General features: G+C 57.2%; 1 protein-coding gene across 7 annotated transcripts in view; it reads right to left on the reverse strand.

Annotated features, from left to right (window-relative positions):
• Positions 1–222: 222 nt before the first annotated feature.
• RBM10 (RNA binding motif protein 10) overlaps positions 223–19685 on the reverse strand; it is a 28932-nt gene continuing 9469 nt past the window's right edge. For 2 of the 7 annotated variants that reach the window (XM_006732157.3, XM_006732158.3), the window contains exons 3-24: positions 15073–15256; positions 13419–13649; positions 11482–11551; positions 9584–9657; positions 8124–8210; positions 5914–5974; positions 5613–5789; positions 5073–5233; positions 4791–4888; positions 4617–4704; positions 3812–3998; positions 3560–3702; positions 3351–3468; positions 3167–3258; positions 2913–3077; positions 1830–1979; positions 1656–1721; positions 1377–1565; positions 1210–1284; positions 863–969; positions 657–786; positions 223–559 (exon numbers count right to left, since the gene is read on the reverse strand). In XM_006732157.3, coding sequence (XP_006732220.1) covers positions 434–559; positions 657–786; positions 863–969; positions 1210–1284; positions 1377–1565; positions 1656–1721; positions 1830–1979; positions 2913–3077; positions 3167–3258; positions 3351–3468; positions 3560–3702; positions 3812–3998; positions 4617–4704; positions 4791–4888; positions 5073–5233; positions 5613–5789; positions 5914–5974; positions 8124–8210; positions 9584–9657; positions 11482–11551; positions 13419–13649; positions 15073–15256 — 2779 coding nt within the window. In that variant the 3' untranslated portion in view covers positions 223–433. The remainder of the gene's footprint in view (positions 560–656; positions 787–862; positions 970–1209; positions 1285–1376; positions 1566–1655; positions 1722–1829; positions 1980–2912; positions 3078–3166; positions 3259–3350; positions 3469–3559; positions 3703–3811; positions 3999–4616; positions 4705–4790; positions 4889–5072; positions 5234–5612; positions 5790–5913; positions 5975–8123; positions 8211–9583; positions 9658–11481; positions 11552–13418; positions 13650–15072; positions 15257–19685) is intronic. The other 5 variants (XM_081809331.1, XM_031026836.2, XM_031026837.2 and 2 more) reach the window with 5 other exon arrangements.

Here is a 19685-nt window from a genome sequence, read left to right on the forward strand (position 1 = left end):
GGGGGCCGTGACCGGGATCTTGTGGGTCGGGGCACAAGCCAGAACTTCCTGTTATAACCCCCACCTTCATCCCAAGCCGGTAGCCCCCATGCACCAGACACCGTGAATGCTACCACTGCCACCTACCTTGGCCTGATGAGGCCCCTCGTCCACCTGTGTTTATGTCCCTGCGTGGGGGCCACAAACCACGCTGGTGCATGAGAAAGAGACATGCAAGCTATGGACTTTTCAGCTTTTATTACAAAAAGAAGAGCATGATCCCAGCCCAGTTTTCCAACAAAAGTCACCAACTCAAAGTCTGACTTGGTCAGGGCCTCTCTGGATGGGGAGTGGGCTGGTAGACAGGTGCAGGGCCCCACTCAGACCACCCACACTTCTCCCTCCCCTACCCCAGGCTGGACCCGACATATGCAGAAGCAGCTCTTGCAGCTGCTCACTGGGCCTCGTTGAAGCGGGTCACCATTGTCTTGTGCAGTGTCTCCTTGTAGGACTCAGTTGAAGTGACCCCATAGGAGCTGCCTCGGGCACCCAAGCCGGAACCCCGCACCCGTGTCTGGGCCTACGTGAGAGAGGCAGGCTGTCAGGTCGGCTGCAGGATGGGGGTGCAGCAGAGAAGAGAATGCTGGAGGATGGGGATGGGATCACAGGAGACTCACCTCAATGGGCGTCACAATGCCCTGCTTCTTGCGGCCCAGGCCACTACCCTCTTTCCAGCCCATGGCCTGGAGCATGCGGCTGCCAATGTTGTCACTGCCCAGCCCATCCCGCGTGGGTTGCTCAAAGTCCCTGCAGGGGCCAGTGGGACAGTGTGAGTGACTGGCCCGCCGGCCCCGGGCCCCTCCCCTTGGCCCCGGGCACCTACACAGAAGCTGCGGACATGCCCCCGTACTTCCTCCTCTTGGGCTCTGGTGGCTCAGGGATGCCGTACTTCTCTCTGCGTTCGGCCGCACGGTCCCGGTACTTCATTTGCTGAAAACACGTGTGTGTGTGTGTGTGTGTGTGTGTGTGTGTTGTGTGTTGTGTGTGTGTGAGAGAGAATGGGGGAGCTGGATTTGGCTAACAGGTCTGACTGAGGTCTCTGTGGGCAGGATATCGGGGGTGCGAGCAGCAGGCTACACCCGCCGAGGGACTTGAGCACCAGCTGCCCGAGGGAATAGGCACTTGGCAAGGGGCAGAGGGGATGGAGTCCAGGAATGGGTCACACCTCACCTCCATGTCGTTCTTCTCCAGTGCTTCGAGCTCGTTTTCTGACAGGTGGGCTCGCCGGTGAATCTCAAGGTTTTGCTGCAAGGGGACAGACAAGAGGAGGCGTGAAGCGGCTGGGCCGGGCTGGGCCAAGCCGGGCTGAGGCTCCCTGCCAATCCTCCCTCGGTCACCTTGTGTAGTCCAGAGAGCTGCTGGTGGCGGATGAGCGCCTCCTTGCTGGGGAACTGGCGCCGACAGAGCAGACAGGCCAGCTTCTGCCAGTCTGTGAGCTTCTCCTCCCGTTCAGGACCCCCTCGTTCCTGCTCCTCCTCACTGTCACTCTCCCCGCTGTAGGCTGCCACCAGGCCCCGAGGGGGACTCTAGAGAACAGGAGGGTGCGGAAGGGAGGTCAGGCCTGGCTGGATTGGAGCCCCCACCCCTCCGCGGCTCCTCCTGCCCGGGCCACTCACTGGGCGGTCGTCACTGGCCAGTTTTGGGAGGTCCATGCTGGTGTGCTGTCTCTCGGCTAGTGCTCCCTGGGGTGGGGGTGGGGGGGGACACACACACATTCAGGGACTGCACAGACGGACGGCGGAGATGGCGAGGCAGGGGCAGGGGGGGATGGAGGGGTGGCCGCCACACACTTTCTTCTCGAGGATGGCATAGCCAGCATCTGCGGTGGCTGACTCCCGCCTCTCATCGTCGCGCAGAGCGCTGATGGGCTGGAAGCTGTTTTTGAAGTTTTCTTTTTGCTTGTTGAGGCTGCGGGCCCAGCGTTCCATGTCCTTGGCAATCTAGGGGTAAGGGTGGGGGTGAGGCTCTCAGGGACCCTCCAGGGGCTGGGCCCACCAGCTCCGTCCACTGCCCCTTCCTGCCCTGCAGCTTCCAGCAGGGGGTGAGGAGGTGGCGATGGAAGTCCCCATTTCTTGTCATTCTGTCGTCAGTGCCCCTTGCCAAGCCCTCCTGGGCTGTGCCTGTCCTCCTCATAGGCACGCCCACGACTCTGCTCTCTGGGTGCTTCCATCTTATCAGTTTACGGTGCAGATAACGGCTTTCTCAAACCTCTACATGGGATACTATGCTACATTCCATATTCTGTCCCCCCACACCTCCAGGCACAACACCACTTTTAGAATTTACCAGGTTGCCAAGGGAACACTTAGTTCTTGCTTCTAAGTGCTGCACCCAGACTGTCATACCCTTCCTCCACAGAAAGACACCGAAGTTCCCTCCAACTGCCCACTCCCACCAGACGTGGCAATGGCCATTTTCCACACCCTGATGGGCCCATAATAAGTTCTCTGGGATGGACAGACCTGGACACAAACCCACAAGTGGGGTTCTGGGCCCAAAGGAGGTCCGCGTGCCCCCTCGTTTCCACAGGCAGGGCTAGCCTGGCTTCGGGCACACAAGTAGCAACAGGAGGGTTCCCGCCGGTGGCGGGGGGGGGGGGGGCGGCACAGGAAAGCTGACTGGGCTCACTTGGATGGATGGCACTGGCCACTCAGGGAGGTGGGCACCCTACCACGTACTGCTGCGGAGACTGGCCCTGGCTCAATGTCCTGCATCAAGGAGCAGAGCCGGGCCGGAGCCCGGTCTCTCTGGAGCACAGTCACTGCCATGCGCACATCTGCCCCCCTCCCTCAGCAGCAGAAGCTTAGAGAGTAATGCATTCATCGGAAGCCACCAAACAGCCAGCCAGTGACTGCTGGACCCCCAGTGTTCACCTGTTGGGCTGTCTTGGTCTTGTGCTTCTCCTTCTTCTCTTTACCCTCCTTCGAGGGGGCCCCTGTCTCCTTATGCCCGTCGGCCGACTGCTCCAGGGCTGGAACGTAGGTCCGCCTTTCCCCGTCCCAGTAGAGGTACTGCTGGCTCTGAGCATTGTAGTAATACTGGGAGAGGAGCAAGGGAGGGGGGCATGAGGGGAGACCTCAAGAAGGGGAACTGCAGACCCCACCCGTTCCCTGCGCCACCCTATCACCTGGGAGTTGGGGTCATAGTAGAGGCCAGTCTGGGGGTCATAGTAGTAGCCAGATGTCTCATCATACTGGTAGGTAGAGACGTCAGGAACAGCTGGGGGGGGGGCGAGAAAGGAGGGGGGTCACACTCCTCTCTGCTTTGTTAAGGAGCTCCCCGCCCCCCACCCGCAGGCCACGGCTACTCACGGTACTGGCTGTAGGACTCCTGGGCGGTGGGGCTGGTGGCTGGTGGCAGGGCAGAGCTGGGATGGGTAGGGCTCTGGAGCTCGGATTTGAGCACAGCGGGTGACATGATGGTGTACGGCTGGTCACAGGGCCAGACAGGGGAACGGGGCTCAGTGTCTGCCGATGCCCCCTGTGTGCCCCCCACCCCAGGAGCCCCCAAGCTCCCTCACCTGGCTGTTGGCAGCGGCACCCTGGCTGCCGCTTGCTTCAGCCGCTGACTGCTGATAGATGCCAGGGGCGGCACCAGGCTGGGCGCGGGAGAAAGCCTGCAGTGATACAGGGTCTGCCCCAGGATCCAGGGAGGCCTCTGCACCTGCCATACGGGACAGGGAGGGAAGGAGAATGCCTGTGAATGACGGGGCCCAGGACCCCATGCCTACCGCCCCCCCGCTGCAGGCTCAGGGACAGATGCCGGGACTCACCTGCTCCAGATGGGTCCCCTTTGGTTCCAGTGATGCCGGAGCCCTTGGTGCCCTTGAGGTAGCCATGGGCATAGAGGGAGGACTCTGTGCCCTGGCTGCCGCCATAGCCCTCATCCTGTTGGTAGTAGCTGTAGTCGACCGGTGGCTCCTCGGGGGTGGCCCAGGCACCCTCCCCACCCTGGGAGGCCTGAGGGGCAGTGGGAGGGGCTTATTAGCAGAGGAAGGGGCGCAGGGGGAGGGGAACCTGCTAAGAAGCATCTGCCCACAGGTGAGGCTAGTGTCTGTCTGCTGACAGAAAGCATGCAGGCCTCTCAGACAGGTGAAGTGTGAGGGCCGCCTGGCCACAGCAGGGCAGGGCAGCGGCAAAAACAAGAATCGACCGAAGAGTTGTGCCAAAAGGCTCCCAGGGCTGACACTGGTACGTGTGTGGAGTAGTTCAAGTGCTGGGTGTCAGGTCAAGGAAGACACTGTCCTCCCCTTCTTTATTTTCATCTCCTAATTTTCTTTCAGCCACTTATAAATTCCGTTTTATTAAAGAAGTTGTAACAATTCAGGACGATAAAATAACCACCAAATAGAAGCGAAAAGCAGCCACGATGGTGTTGAAGTTGAAAGCCTGGGAGGAGGTGACTGGGAAGGGAGCTGCGGCGAGGCCCCCAAAGCCCGCAGCAGCCACTGTGAGGGTTTGGGGTCCACGGAAAGCCAGACAGCAAGCCAGCCCTCCTGGTTGCAGAGAGGGCGCGGGAGGGTCGAGACTGTGGCCCCGGTGTGGGGACGCTGGGGCAGAGGGGAGTCTTTTGAGTACCTGTGAGATGGCCCACTGGGCCGCGGCAATAGCAGTGCTGGCCACAGAGGCAGCATTGATGCGACTGCCTTCGTTGGAGGCCATGTCCCTGGGGAGGATGTCAGAGACGAGGAGTGAGATGAGAAGCCCCAGGCTGGGGGGCCAGCTAGGAAGGGACAGAGGTGGGGTCCTGACCTCTTAGAACCCTTGGCAAACTCAACGTTGATGGTCTTGCCGTCGATGGTGAGCGGCGGGTGCAGGGCCTGCAGGATCTGCAGTAGCTGGGCTGCCTCCTGGATGGGGAGGAGGGGAGGCAGGGGCAGAAGGGTCAGGCCCGGGGAGGTCCCCGGCTCCATTGCCCCGTTGCCAGGCTTGGAGCCGCGGATGGGGGGGGGAGGCGGCTGGGGTCAGGGTCCCTCCTCCCCGCCCCGGGGGCCGGGACCCTGGCTGCCCGGCCCCCCCCTGTGCCGCCCTCACCACGATGGTGGAGAGCTGGATAAAGGCGAAGCCACGGTTCAGTTGGGTCTGCTTGTCCTTGATGACGCGAACATTGGAGGAAGATAGCACCGCGTAGGGTGCCAGGGCCCCCAGGATGGAGTCCATGGTGCTGTGTGGGTTCAGGTTGCGCAAAATGATGGCTGCAGGAAGGGGCCCAGCATTAGGGGGCACCCCTGATACTCTGCTCCAGCCCTACCCTCTGGTGTCTCCCCACTACCCCTCTCCTCTGGCCTCCACGTCTTTTGCACCTGCTGCTTCCTCTCACCTCTTCCTCCTGGATAAACTTTGCTTGTCAGTCCAAGTCCCAGCTCAGTCGCTCACCTGCCGAGAACCTTCCCAACACACCCCCAAAGTCGAGTCGGGCAATGTTCCTCCCCTGCTCTCCCTACTTCATGTCTGTCCCCCAACCAGGAAGAGACCCTGGGAGGACTCAGTCCTGGTCACCGCCACCTCTCTGGCCTCGGAGAGCCCAGCCCAGACACCCTAGGGCAGGGAGAAAGGAAGGAACAATGGACTCACTGTCATTGGCGTTCTCCGAGCTTGGCTCCGAGCCCTGTGACAGAGCTTGGGAGGCCAGCACACCCTGGGCCTGGTAGGGCTGCGGCAGGGGGAGCAGGCCTTGGCTTAGCTCCCGCCCGCCCAGCGGCAGCGTCTGCTGGTCCAGCCTCGCGCCCAGGGGCAACTTCTGCTCTGCCTCTGTCAGGGGCAGCGGAAGACAGGCTGGCGTCAAAGGGGTAGGCAGCTCCAAGGCCGGTCACCATCCTCCCCCTTCCACCAATGTCCCGGGGGCGGGGGAGGGGGGAGGGTAGGAGGGCCTCACCTGACTTGGGCACACCACATTTGAAGCACTTCTCACGGCGTTTGAAGTTCTGGACACCGCACTGCGAGGCACAGGCCAGGCCGTCAGGGTGGGGTGGGGCTTTCTGCGGCACCCTCCAAACCGGGATCCAGAGATCCCCCCAGGGAACCGCACCATGACCCAGGAAGGAAGGTCCCAGGGTCAGGGGTGGCAGGGGGCCTCTGGCTGTCATTCCCAGTCTGTGACTCTTCCCTTCATGTGGTCTCAAGTTTGTTCTCAGTGCCACCTCCTCAACTCAGGAATCAACAACTCCCCCACCCTTGTTACAAGTGCCACCTCCTCTGAGGTACCCACTGCCAGGACTGCCCCCTTCTTGTCCCTTTAGCGGGTTCCTCTTCCTCAAATGTGCTTCCCTCTTCAGAAACTTTCAATGTTTCCACCCCTGAAAGCCAGCAGCCCCTCTCTGGCCAGACTCCCATCCCTCCTTTATCTCGAGGACTGGGCTGGTGTTCTTGAGAAACCAGCCTTGGTCATGGCAGCCTCCAGGAACCCCCAGCTTTTCTATCTGTGGAGGTTCTACGTTTCTGTGTCTGTTCCATGGTCGGGGACCGCGCCATCGCTCCTGTGCCAGGCTCTGCCCCGTAGGCCCAGGATGTGGCCTGGGCCGCCCTCACAGCCTAGCAGCAGGGAGCGGATGTAGCACGGGGGAGGGGCAGCAGGTTCATCTGCGGGGACTCTGGGAGGGGAACGGTCCAAGCGGGGCATGGCTCACTCAGCTGGGGACAGTTGGTGGGATGTTTGGTCTGGGAGGCCTAGAAGTTTGCTTTGGTTTGGTCTGGTTTTGCTGGGAAGCTACTGTTAGCAAAGGGCACAAGAGATTTTCTGTAGCTGGTGTAGGAGGGTGAGGAGAGGCAGAAGTGGGAGCTGGAGAGGGCAGGTGACACCAGATTACAGAGGGTGGTCACGCTCAAGCTCAGTGGCGAGGGGCGGGTTTCTAAGCAGAGACGGAAGAACGCGGTTAGAGGCAGTTTCGAGGAATGTTACAAGTGAGAGGGTGAGAGAAAGAGGCAAGGGGCCAGCACAGCAGAAGAGAGGTCTGCGGCGGCTGAGGGAGAGGGTGACGGCTGGTCTGGGCAGTGGGAATCGCGAGGGAGAGCATTTTTGTGATGGAAGCGACAGGGCCTGGTGACCAACAGAATGCGGGGAGTTAAAGGAGGATAAAGGAGAGAATTCCCTGGTTTTGAGGAGTACCTGAAAATACAGGAGGGACAGAGTGCCACTGTCCCTTGGTCCCTACCCCTGCAGAGACACTGGACACCCGCCTCCTGATAACACTTTCTCTTTTAAAACAAACAGGTGCCACTCTCCTTAGTAGGCAGGATTCTTCCTGCGGGGCGGGTCGCGGGCTCTCAGTGCCCCCCTTCAGTCTCAGGACTGCCAGCTGGCTGAGGAAGGTGGGGCTGTGGAGTGGCAAGGCTGCCTCCGGGCCGCTTGGGAGGCTGGCCCCAGAGGAGACCTGAACCCAGGGTACCATCCATGGCCCCTGTGATCGGGAGCAAGTCACGGTGCAAGGCTAACCCACGGGGGCACCCCCTTTGAGCCTCAGCTTCCTCGTAGGGAATACGACTGCAAGATCCTACAGCTTGTGGTCTCAGCCTCAGGTGGACGTGGCTTTGCCAGAGCGGCCGTCAACGTTGGGCCCCCCGACACAGGCTCCCAGAGCAGCCTGTGCTTTCCTTTGGGGGAACAGGCGGACATCAAAGGGAGCTAACTGTGGGCCAGACATTGTTCCAACAGTTAACCTCTCAGCGCCACTCGGGAATCCTCCCGACCACCTTGGGGGAAAGGGGTCATCGCTATTCACGTTTTGGAGCTGAGGAAAGTGAGGCAGAGACCAAGGAGGATGTGGGAGGCTCTAATCCCGGCCAGCCCGGCTCGGAAGTCCACATCTGACACGGACACCCCACGGCGGGCCTCCACTGTCACTAGTCGGTCGCTTACGTAAGTACTCGTGGAAAGCCTACTGGGACTTTGGGCAGGACTGCGCCTCCTGAGGGCAGAGCCTGGCGCCAAGTAAGAGCCCAGTACACGTGGGTGGGTGGGCAGGCGGCAAGGGACGGTGGCCCCTTGAGCTGAGCCGGTCCTCGACACCCATGCCACGCAGAGGCCCCAGGGCGACAGACGCCGCTGCTGCCTCTATCCACGGCAACCACTGCCCACCGCCCCTGTACCTTGTTACACAGCCAGTCCTCATTGATCTTGGGCTTGGGGTCGCTGTAGTGCATGGACACCTTCTGGCCCAGGATGTTGAGGGAGTGCTGCGGGAAAAAGCAGAGCGCAGTGAGGCCCAGGCAGCGGTGCCCCACGCACCGTTTCAGCACAGGAGAAGAGAGTGAGCGAGCCCTTCAGCTGGATGGATGAGGGACAGGGAACGGAGGGAGGTCGGAGAACGGACGAGGGAAGAAGGAAGGGAAGGAGGGAGGGAAAGCGCCACAGCCCTTGGGCGCAGCTGTTTGCTGCCTTTCCGGGCACGCGCACGCACACGTGAACACACGCCACCAGGCACACAGTGCTCGGCTGACCGACGCTTGGCGGACAGTGGGGAAAACCCCCCACTCGGCCCTGACACTGCCAGGCCACACCCAGGGCCAGCACTACACAGGCTACACTCGGGATGAGGGGGACAGGGAGGGGAGGGAGAGGAGGGGAGAGAAAGAGAGAGAGAGCGCACGCGCGCTAGTGCTGGAGAAGGGGAAAAAGAAAGAGCCATATTTAAAAGATGGAAGTTCCTGCTGTGAGGCTGTCTTCCCGGGGCTGGCTGGGTCCTGGGCCCCCCGGCATTAGGGCAGAGATGGCCCCAGGGCCGCCCTGCTGAGCCCCTGCTTCCACCACCTCTGACCCTTCCTCCTGTGTCCCACACCAGTGAGCCAGGCTCTGGGCAGGTGAGCAGAGCAGGTCCTTGGGTCTCTGAAGGTCCCAAAGCTGCTGGGTGGGGAGACCGTGCCAGGCGGGGGAGCAGGCTCCCTTCCCTTCCTGACAGCATGACTCCTTGCTGAGAAGGCAGGCCTGCCCTCAGCGGAGTGCGCAAGCGGTGGCTCTTGTCTGGGGGTAGGTGCAGGGGGAGGGCTGGGGCATCTGAAGTGAGTTCTATCGCATTTGACTGGTACTTCAGATCAACAGAGCGGTGCTGGCCTCTCGCACGGGGAAGTCAAAAGGCCGAACTCACATGCAGGGAGAGAGATGGCAAAACGGGACTTGCTAGTTAGTGTGCCAACAGCTAAGGTCCCCAGTGGCTAGACTTCCAGTGATGCCTGAGAGTGGAACGAAATCCTGGCTCTGCCTAACCCCGGAGCAGGGTGGCCCCCGAGGAGTGGGAGCCTCTGTGGAAGAAAACCTCCCCCCTGGCAGCCCTTTCTCCAAAAGCTCAGCTGGGAGGTGGAGGGGCAGAGCTAGTGCCTGGTGGTGGGAAGGGGCCAGTGGTGAGTGTGGGTTCTTGATGGGAAGCCCAGTGGGTAGCAAGAGATGGGAAGAGGAGATAGTGAGGGTCAGGAAGGGGGAGAGAGAGGGGGCGGGGGGGATGGGACACAGGGCCACAGGGCAGGGAACTGTGTCCATAAGAATCAGGCGATGGGGAGCGCTCGATTACAAAGTAGTATTTGTTTGGGGGGGGGTTCAAGTGCGGCAAAGCAACCTGATTGGCTTCCATCCATCGTGTAGCGTCCTGCAAGTGACTAAACTCGACGAAGGCGAAGCCCCGGCTCTGACCTGGAGACAGCATTCAGATACAGACGCAGTGGGTTAGTCAACAGCTTTGGACACACGGCGTTCCCGGGGGTGGGACCCGAGGGGAGAGGACCGGGGGTGGGGGCAGAGGGAAAGGGGGAGAGGAGAAAAGAAGAAAGGGAGAGAGAGAAGTAATCAGAGAGAGAAAGACCAGGGGGTGGGAGGCAAGGTAGATGGTTGGGAGGAGTAGGAAAGAGGGACGGGGGACGGAGGTGGGAGGGGGAGGAGGAGATACACACACGCCAGCTTGGGAAGAAAGAGAGAGGGGCTCAGGCAGACCTGCCTAGGGTGACGGAGACGGAGAGGAGGAGGTGGGAGGGAAAGGGTACAAGTAGAGATCTGTCTCAGAGAAGGAAGGAGGGCAGATGGGCAGGCTGTTGACTCCACATGGGCCAGAACAGATAATGGAAGGGTGGGGCCCAGCACGAGGCCGGTGCCCAGGAGGGGTCCTGTGACAGGTGTTTCATCAAAGAAGCAAAAAAGAACCTGGGCCAGGCTGCTTGGTGAGGCTGGGAAGGCTCCAGGCCCATCAGGAACCAGGGGGAGTCAGGGACACAATGTCACCTCAGCCTCAGCACAGTGCAGGGGAGGTGGGCCTTACCAGGGAGCCGCTCAGGACCAAGCTAGGAAGATTACAGCCACCCACAGTGCAAGTCCTCCTAGACAGCAGGAGAATGGGGGCCAGGGTTGGCCAGGCAGACCTTAAAGAATCAGTGGGTGCCTGGGAGAAGTGCCAGAAGGGGCCACACCTAGGATACCACCTTATGGAGACAGAGAGCGACCAGAACCCTGTCAGTGTGTGGTTTGGCTGGGCTGAAGCAGAGCAAGACCTACATGCTACCAAGAGAGACTCGAGGCCTGGCCAGGGCTGGGAAAGGGACCCAGGGCTTGAGGCTGCAGGAGAGCAGCTCCTCTTCTAGAGGTACACACAGGGAGGGCTTAGACATGGCAGGACTTGGGGGAGGCATGCTTGATCTCCGTAAGAGTAACTGTTAGGATGCACAGGAAGATGAAATGGTATGATCTGGGGTGGGGGAGGGAGGGAGAGAGGGAAGAAGAGAGAGACAGAGAGGAAAAGAGGGGCAGGGAGAAGGAAAGGGAGGGGGGAGGAGGAAGAGAGAGAGAGAGAGAGAGATATGGAGGTGTGGGGAGGAGAGAGACTGAGAGATGGAGAGAGAAGCCCAGGCAGTGAAGCCCCACTGTGCCTGCCTTGGGGAGCCTGGGCCAGAGGTCCTGCAGAGACAACTCCCACCCCCCCACCCTGCTAACCTCAGGCCAGCTCCAAGCAGCCTGCAAGAGGGAGGGAGGGAACAAGTGAAGCCAGAAATCCTGGCTGCTCATTGGGATGCACCCTTGGGTAAGAGCCATCCCCTGCCTCCCCTCTTGGGACATGTGGGTGGGACCGTGTCAGACCTACTTTCTGGTCACAGGCTGTCACCAGAAAAACGTGGGGGAGATTGAGGGGCAGGGGAAGGAGAAGAAGGGAGAGGGAAGGGAGTATATGGGGAGGGGATTACCACCTCAGATACTTAAGAGTCCCAAAGAGGAGGTGCCCTGGAGCCTGGCCCTGGCCCTGCCCCCGGGGAGCACTCAGCTCAGTATTGCCCCCCCCTCCCCGACAGCCCCAGAGCTGTGAGGAGGACGGGTTGAGGGGAAGAGAAGAAGAGAGGGCACCCCAAGCTGCCCATTCCCAGCTGTGGCAGGAAGGCAGGACAGGGAGGGTGAGGGAGAAGGCAGAAGCAGGAGGGAGACTGGAGGCTGCGGCTGGCCAGTGGAAGGGGGGGGGCACTGGGAACAAAAGCTCACCTGAGGATTTGTTCCGCATCAGCCGGACCTCTCGTGCTTGCACTCCGTGGGACTGCAGCTGGCCCCGGATCTGTACGGGGAGATACGGATGGGGGCAGGCTCAGCACGCGGGGGGCCACCGGAGGCCTCCAGGACCCTGAGGGGCTGCCGGTGATGTGCACGCACTGCCTCTTCTTGCTCTCTTGGGGTTTCTCCCCAAGTGGCCATGGCCCTGGGCCCGCACCAGCACCAGGTCTCAGCACTCGGCCCCAGACTTGCAGAGAGTGAGTGAAATGAAAGGGGCATGGTGCAAGGGGGGGGGGGGCCTGGCAGCGTGGTGACCCTCAGAGGCGGAGAGCAATGAGAGAGCAGCGAGCCAAGCCAGCAGCTCAAGAATGGCCTGCGGGGGTGGGGGGGGCGGTGTCTGTCAACAGGCTTGGTGCAGTGGCAGTGAGGAGAGCTGGAGCTTGCCCCAAGAGACCCGTGACGCGAATACCAAAACAGGAAGGACTGGGATCTGAGCAGAGCCCCGCCGTGTGCCCCAGGCCACGCATGGAGCAGTATCCTGGGGTGGAGACCAAAAGGTGTGGTCCCAGGGTTTGGAAAGCTTCCTGGGTGAAGCCAGAGGGAAGCTGCAGAGGCAATTTGGGGTTCGGACCAGGTGAGGCAGGGTCTCTAGGCCAGTGGTGCTTCTTGCAGAAGCCTGGGAGCATGTGCTGGGCATTCTCGGGCAGCAATCTTACTGCCTCTGGGCCTTAGTTTCCTCATCAGGTGAAAAAGCTCGCTCGCTCGCTCTCTCACACACACACACACACACACACACACACACGTGCTGGAGGATGAAAAGAAACACAGGGGAGCTCGTTAGGACTGCAAACACTCAGGGAGGGCTCAGGAAACAGCAAGAATGTGGGCTCTGGAATCCAGCTGCCCAGGGCCAAACCCCAGCTCCACTCTTCCACTCACTGGCCTGCCACTCACTGGCTGTGGGACCTGGGGCAAGCTGCTTCACTGCTGGGGGCCTGGTTTCCTCATCCGTAGGACGGAAACACGCAGAGTACCTTGCCCGCAGGGTGGCTGTGAGGAGGATTAAGTGAGACCTGGCCTGTGGCCCACCCTGTGCTCAATCCTTAGCACATGTCAGCGTGGAGCTACCGTCTGACCCTGAACACAGCAGCTGGGCCAGCCGTGAGAAAACTCCCAAATACACAGGTGGGATATTCTCTGTGACAAAAGGGGCAGCCGGTAGATTTCAGAGAAGAGTTGGGCAGAGAATTCAGGGGAGGGGGCAGAGAGGAGACTCGGGGAGGCTAGGGAGGAGGCTATTCTAGTGGCCCTCTGGGGTTTTACTGGGGCTCATTAGGGGAAGCCTCTATGAGAAGGGAAGAGAAGAAAAGGGAGGAATATGGAAGGGAATGTCACGGAGCATGGGGTGGGAAGGCTGTCAGTAGCAGCGAAGGAAGTCAAAGAACCCAGAACTCTGTGGCCAGGCCACTGATATTTGACGCTGCTGACAAAGGAGGGCAGGGGGTGAGGGTATGGGGAAAGAATGTGAATAAAACCTCAGAAAATCCCATGGGGACCCTCCCCATCCCCAGGGCTGTAGGGCCCTGCATCATCTCTGCCAGCAGGAAGAGCCGGCTCTGGGCCCGGTGAGCATCTGGCCCTCAATCAACGTATGCAGAATGGATGGATGACCAGTGGAATGTTCTGGAGGAATGCTCTGTTCCCTCCCACACCCACCACCACAGCCCCTTGGCCAAGGCAGCCTATCCGACAATCCTCCCTTCCAGACCAGGAGAGTACAAGGGCCTGCCCAGAGGACGGATCAGTGCTGGGGGAGAAAAGGGATGAAAGATGCTGAGGTCGGGGTGAGGGAGAAGCTGAGGGCCCTGGAGGAGACCCAGCCTGGCCTCCTGCTCTGCCGCCTGCCCGGGGCCATGGGGGGGGGCACGTACGTCATCCTCAGTGGCTGCCTGTGGCAGCATCCTCAGCATGACGATGTTACTGGCCTTCTCCTCCTCCTCCTCCTCCTCCTCCTCCTCCTCCTCCTCCCCTTGCTCGGTCCGATAGTCCTGGTCCCGATAGTCGCCGTCTCGGGGGAAGCCTGGCGGGCCGGTGGGGCTGTGCCTGTGCCGCCGCCGCCGCCTACGCTGAGTCTCGGAGCCCGGGGAGGCCTCGTAGGAATCCTGGCCGACAGAATGAGACGGGAGACACCAGACGGGCAGTCAGTCTGGGGGGGGCCTAGGGGCTGGCCGCTGGCTCTCTGAGGCAGGCAGGCTCTGAAAGCCAGGGCTGGGCGGGCTCCGGCTAAAGGCTCAGGGCAGGCAAAAGGGGTCGGCCCTGGACTGCAAGGCTTCTGGGGGGGGGAACTGTCCCCGGAGGTCTTTTGGGGGCTGCCTTGGTGGGAGCGGGGAGAGGCCGGCGGCAGTATTACAGACGGGTGACCAGACACTGCCTAAACCTCCTCGGGTCTGGGGTCAGTGTGCTGAATCCTGCCCTCTGTTGCCCCCTCCTCCTCCCTTACCAGCTCAGCTAGTATGTGCACAACTCTTCCTCATGCCTTATGATTTCCAGCTTGGACCAGGGTTCTAGAAGTAGCTTAGTATCTCATCCAGAGCCAGTCAGCAAGGGCCTGCAAAGGTGTGAGGGCCTCAGCACTGCCCCCAGGCCCTGATCCTCCTCCGCCTGGCCAGTCCTCTGTCACCACTAGGCTCCCCCCTTACAGGGTGCAGTGGCTGAGTTCTTGCGTGTTGCCCAAGCCATGCTGCCAGGCCTAAGCAGGCCAGGCCAGGGTTCACAGCCCTTCTGCCCTCAGGGGGACCAGATAACTCAGTGCTCCACTTGCACTCTTCCCAACGGGTCCACCCAGGGCCCCCTGGTGCCCTGGAGTCATCCAGGTACAGATCACAGCTGCCAGTGGGGAAGCTTAAACGCCCACACTCTGTCCCCGGGGGCTGGGTTGCAAAAGTACCCTTCCCACCCTGCTGGATAAGAGACCTGCCTGCTTACTTGGATCTGGGCCCTGACTATCCTCTCAAACTGGGGTTCCCTTAAGGCAAGTCTGCTTCTCCTCCTCAGATGGTGAACATCATGCCTCCCTTCCTCAGGTCAGGGCTAACAATGCAATGTGGAACTGGCTACCCCGAGCTCAAAGGAGAGGCCCTAGAGGGTCTTTCCCTTCTGTAGAGGGGCTCTGCCGCCCCTGTGAATGCCCACGGTTGGCCTCCCAGGGCTACTCTGCTGGGTGATATCCAGTCCCCCCACTGCCCTCCCAACCACACATGCCGGGTCCCATGCAAGAGGCTCCTCAAGGGCCCCAAACTGGCTGGGAGCAGGCAGTGAAGGGCTTGCAGCGAACCATGGACCCCAATTAAAAAAGGGAAGAAGGGAGAGAGGTGATGGCCAGGGGCCCTCAGAAGTACAGAGCCAAGCATGTGGAAGTCAGGGAGACCCAACTCGGGAGAGGAGCCCTCACAGAGGGGAGCAGGAACAGACTCTCCAGGTGAGGCAAAGCCACCGAGCGCAGTCTGAAGGCATGGGAGCCGAGGGCACCTGCACATGGTGCTACAAGCTGAAGCCCCGCAGGACTCTGTCCTCCCCGGCCCTCACCTCTGCACTCTGCTCCTCGGACGAGTCGTCGTAGTCATGCTTGCCCTCCTGGCTACCATACTCGCGGGGATATGAGCGGTAGTCCATGTCCCGGTAGTCGTGGTCTCGGCTGCGGTTCTCCCCACCATCATCTTGCGAACGGTCAGTGGCTCCATAGCGGCCAGTCCTGTCCCCACGACCACCTCTGAGGGAAGAACGGGGAGGGATCAGAGGGCAGTCCTTTCTGCAAGGTGCAAGAGGCGAGGGCGGGCTCCCACCCACTCACTCCCTCTAGACCCTAGATCCCACTCCCAATGGGGCTCCCTAAATCCTGACTCCAGGAGGTGAGCTGGTCCCCACCCCTCAAAAATCCAATCCACTTCTCCTTCCCTCTGCCACCTCCCCGGCCCACGCCTGTCTTCCTTCACGAGGCCCCCAGATGTAGCGTCAGGGCTAGTCTCACCGCCCCCCCCACCACGCCTCTCCCAGCTCATTCGCTACGCCCTGAATGTGAGCGAGTATTCTATAAGGCAAAGCCAACCAAGCCCAACTGTTGCACTCCCTTCAACGGCTCCCCCTCATTCTCAAGATAAAACACCAAAATGCGCACGAAGGTCCTGCCAGGTCTGTGGGGTCTGCGGGGTCTGCGGGGAGAGGTCCCTACCGCCCTCTCTCCCTCTGCCTCTCTGCGCGCTGTGCTACCCTGCCCCCCTGCTTTGCCGTCACCCTGCCGGCCCTGGCGGCTGTTTTGTTAAAATTTCTCCTACCGCGATTACCATAAAATAATTATCCCAAAGTTGATTTCATGTACATTTCTTTTTTTTTTAAAGATTTTATTTTTAAGTAACCTCTACACCCAACGTGGGGCTTGAAATTATAGGCCCGAGATCAAGAGTTGCATGCTCCACTGACTGAGCCGGCCAGGCGCCCCTCACATGCACTTCTTTGATGATTTAAAAAAGGACTAAACTATGAGTTCTGGCAAAGAGGGGACCACATCCAGAGGGTCCACTGCCCTACTCCCCAAAACTAAGCTCAGTACCTGGTACTCAGTGGGTGCCCAATAATTTTTGTTTGATGAAATAATGACTTAAAAAGTATTCTAAAAGCAACCAATACATGTTTACTTAAAATAAGAAAAAACAGACACCGCAGTAGACTACTGCTAGCAGGGTCCCAATCCTGGTCGGGAATGACACTGTTAGAATGTCTAGTATCAACACCACTACGAACGCTGCTCTAAGGCGCTAGCTGAACCAAGAGAATGAAGAAAAGAGGTTAAAAGCTGGACACGAGAAGGTAAAATTACCATTGTTTGTAAACGGTATGACGATATACCTGCAAAGCCTAAGAGAATCAAATGAAAAATGATTACAACCAATAAATCAGTAAGGATGCTGGGGACAAAAGTAACATGCAGAAACAGATATGTTGCCTCTATTCAGAGAGGCGTTGTTTAGAAATGGGAAGATCCCAAGTATAACTGAACCAAAAAGGTTAAATACCTAGACAAGCGCCAAGATCTTATGACTATACTTCACACATATAAACCAGGATACGTTTAAAATGGGTCAAAGATTTGAGACAACATGGATGGAGCTAGAGAGTATGATGTTAAGCGAAATAAATCAGAGAAAGACAAATACCACATGATTTCACTCCTATGTGGAATTTAAGAAACAGAACAAATGAACAAAGGGAAAAAAAAAAAAGAGGGAGGCAAACCAAGAAACACCTTTTTAAAATTATTTTTTTTAAAGATTTTATTTGACAGAGAAAGAGCGAGAGAGGGAACATAAGTAGGGGGAGTGGGAGAGGGAGAAGCAGGCTCCCCGCTGAGCAGGGAGCCCAATGCGGGGCTCGATCCCAGGACCCTGGGATCATGACCTGAGCCGAAGGCAGATGCTTAACGACTGAGCCCCCCAGGCGCCCCAAGAACAGACTCTTAACTATAGAGAACTGATGGTCACCAGAAAGAGGTGGGTGGAGGGGACGGGAGAAATAGGGGGTGGGGTTTGAAGAGTACACTTCTCATGAGGAAAAAAAAAAATTCAAAAATAAAACAATCGGGGCACCTGGGTGGCTCAGTTGGTTAAGTGGCCGACTCTGGATTTTAGCTTGTCATGACCTCAGGGTCCTGGGATTGAGCCCCACGATGGGCTCCACACTCAGCAGGGAGTCTGCTTGAGATTCTCTCCCTCTGCCCCTCCCCCTACCTGCATGTGCGTGTGCTCTCTGTAAAATAAATAAATAAATCTCTTAAAAAAAAATCTCTTAAAAAATAAAAATAAAACAATCAGGAAAATATGAAAAAAAAATAAAATGCATGGTCCGAGAGTAAAAAATAATAATAAAAATAAAACTTGTCGGGGTGCCTGGGTGGCTCAGTTGTTGGGCATCTGCCTTCAGCTCAGGTCATGATCCCAGGGTCCTGGGATCGAGCCCCACATCGGGCACCCTGCTCGGCGGGGAGCCTGCTTCTCCCTCTCCCACTCCCCCTGCTTGTGTTCCCTCTCTCACTGTGTCTCTGTCAAATAAATAAATAAAATCTTTAATAAATAAAATGGGTCAAAGATTTAATAGAACTGAAACCATAAAAGTAGAAGAAAACACGAGATGATTTCTTGATAATCTTGAAATGGGGGAAAACTATGACCCAAATCCAGAAGCCACAGAAGAGATTATTAAAGTTAACTATATAAAAATAAAACACTTCTGCTTGGAAAAGAAAAAAAACATCATGAGCCCAGTCAGGACAAATTAACTGGGAAAAAGCATGGGAAGAGGAAGAGGAACAGAATTCACAGGAAAGAAATACAAACAATTTAAATTTAAAAAGATGCTCTGTCTCATAATGAAGGATGAAAATTAAAACTACCCTGGACAGGCCATTTTATTTTTATTTTTTATTTTTTGAAGATTTTATTTATTTATTCGTAAGAGACAGAGAGAAAGAGAGAGAGAGGCACAGGGAGAAGCAGGCTCCCTGCTGAGCAGGGAGCCCGATGCAGGACTCGATCCCAGGATCCTGGGATCATGACCTGAGCCGAAGGCAGATGCTTAACCATCTGAGCCACCCAGGCGCCCCCTGGACAGGCCATTTTAAAATAAACGTCTACAATTTATTTTTTGTGTATTTTTAGTCATTTTTATTGTGGTAAAATAGAGATCTCATAAAATTTACCACAAAATATACTCACAATGTTGAGCAACCATAACCGGCTGTTTCCGGAAACTTTTTTTCATCATCCCAAACAGAAACTCCCTACTCACTGAACATTAATCCCCCCCTCCCCCCGATTCTACTTTCAGTCTCTATGGATCTGCCTGTTCTCGGTATCGGTACCTCGTGTAAGTGGAATCATACAATATTTGTTACTTTGTGTCTGGCTTCTTTCACTTAGCATCATGTTTTCAAGGTCCATCTCTGTTGTAGCATAAGTCAGAACTTCCTTTGCTATGGCCGCACGTGTACGTAGGTACCGCATACAGCACTTTGTTTGGCCATGCATCTGCTGAAGGACACCTGTGCTGTTTCCACTTGCTGATCACTTCTCGGCCTTTTGGCTAAGATCAAGTGTGTTTCCACCTACTGGCTGTTTTGGGTGTCGTGACTAATGCTGCTACGAACACTGGTGTACAAATATCTGTTTGGCTCCCTGCTTTCGAGTCCTTTGGGTAAATACCCAGGAATGTAACTGCTGGACCACACGGTAGTTGTAGATTTATTTTTTTGAGGAGCCCCTGGACAGTGTCCCACAGCAGCTGCACCATTTACATTCCCATCAGCAATGCACCATGGTTCCCATCTCTCCACATCCTCACCAACACTTGTCATTCTGCATCTCTTCCTATGCTTATCGGCCACTTGTGTGTCTTTTCTGGAGAAACGTCTATTCGAGTCTTCTGCCCATTTCTGAATTGGGTTTTCCTGTGCTGCTGAAGGAGTTCTTTTTCTATTCTGGGTGTTAATCCCTTATTAGATATATGATTTGCAAATACCTTTTCCCATTCCGTGGGTTGTCTTTTCACTCTCTTGAACCATGTCCTTTTATGTTAAGATTCTAATCTTGATGAAGTCAAACTTGTTTTGAAATAATTTTAGATTTATAGAGAAGTTCAAAGATAACATAATTCTCGTATACCCTTCACCCGGCTTCCCCTAATGTTAACAGGGGACAAATGTAACCACAGCACATTTGTCAAAACTAAGAAGTTAATTAAACTCCACACTATTAGGATTTCACCTGTTTTCCCACTACTTTTTTTTTTTTTTTAAGATTTTTATTTATTTATTAGAGAGAGCGAGAGACAGCGAGAGAGGGAACACAAGTGGGGGGGGGGGTGGGAGAGGGAGAAGCAGGCTTCCCACTGAGCAGGGAGCCCGATGTGGGGCTCAATCCCAGGACTCTGGGATCATGACCTGAGCCGAAGGCAGACGCTTAATGACTGAGCCACCCAGGTGCCCCATTTTCCCACTACCATCCACTTTCTGTTCCAGGATTGAATCCAGGATGCCACATTGCTTTTAGTCATCATGCACCCTTAGTGTCCTCTGGCCTGTGAAGGTTTCTTAGTCTTGCCTTTTTTTTTTAAATGACTTTGACAGTTTTCAAGAGCACTGGTCAGCTATT

This window comes from Leptonychotes weddellii, chromosome X, assembly GCF_054177405.1.
Source record: "Leptonychotes weddellii isolate Sample4059 chromosome X, ASM5417740v2, whole genome shotgun sequence".
In the NCBI taxonomy this organism is placed as follows: Eukaryota; Metazoa; Chordata; class Mammalia; order Carnivora; family Phocidae; genus Leptonychotes; species Leptonychotes weddellii.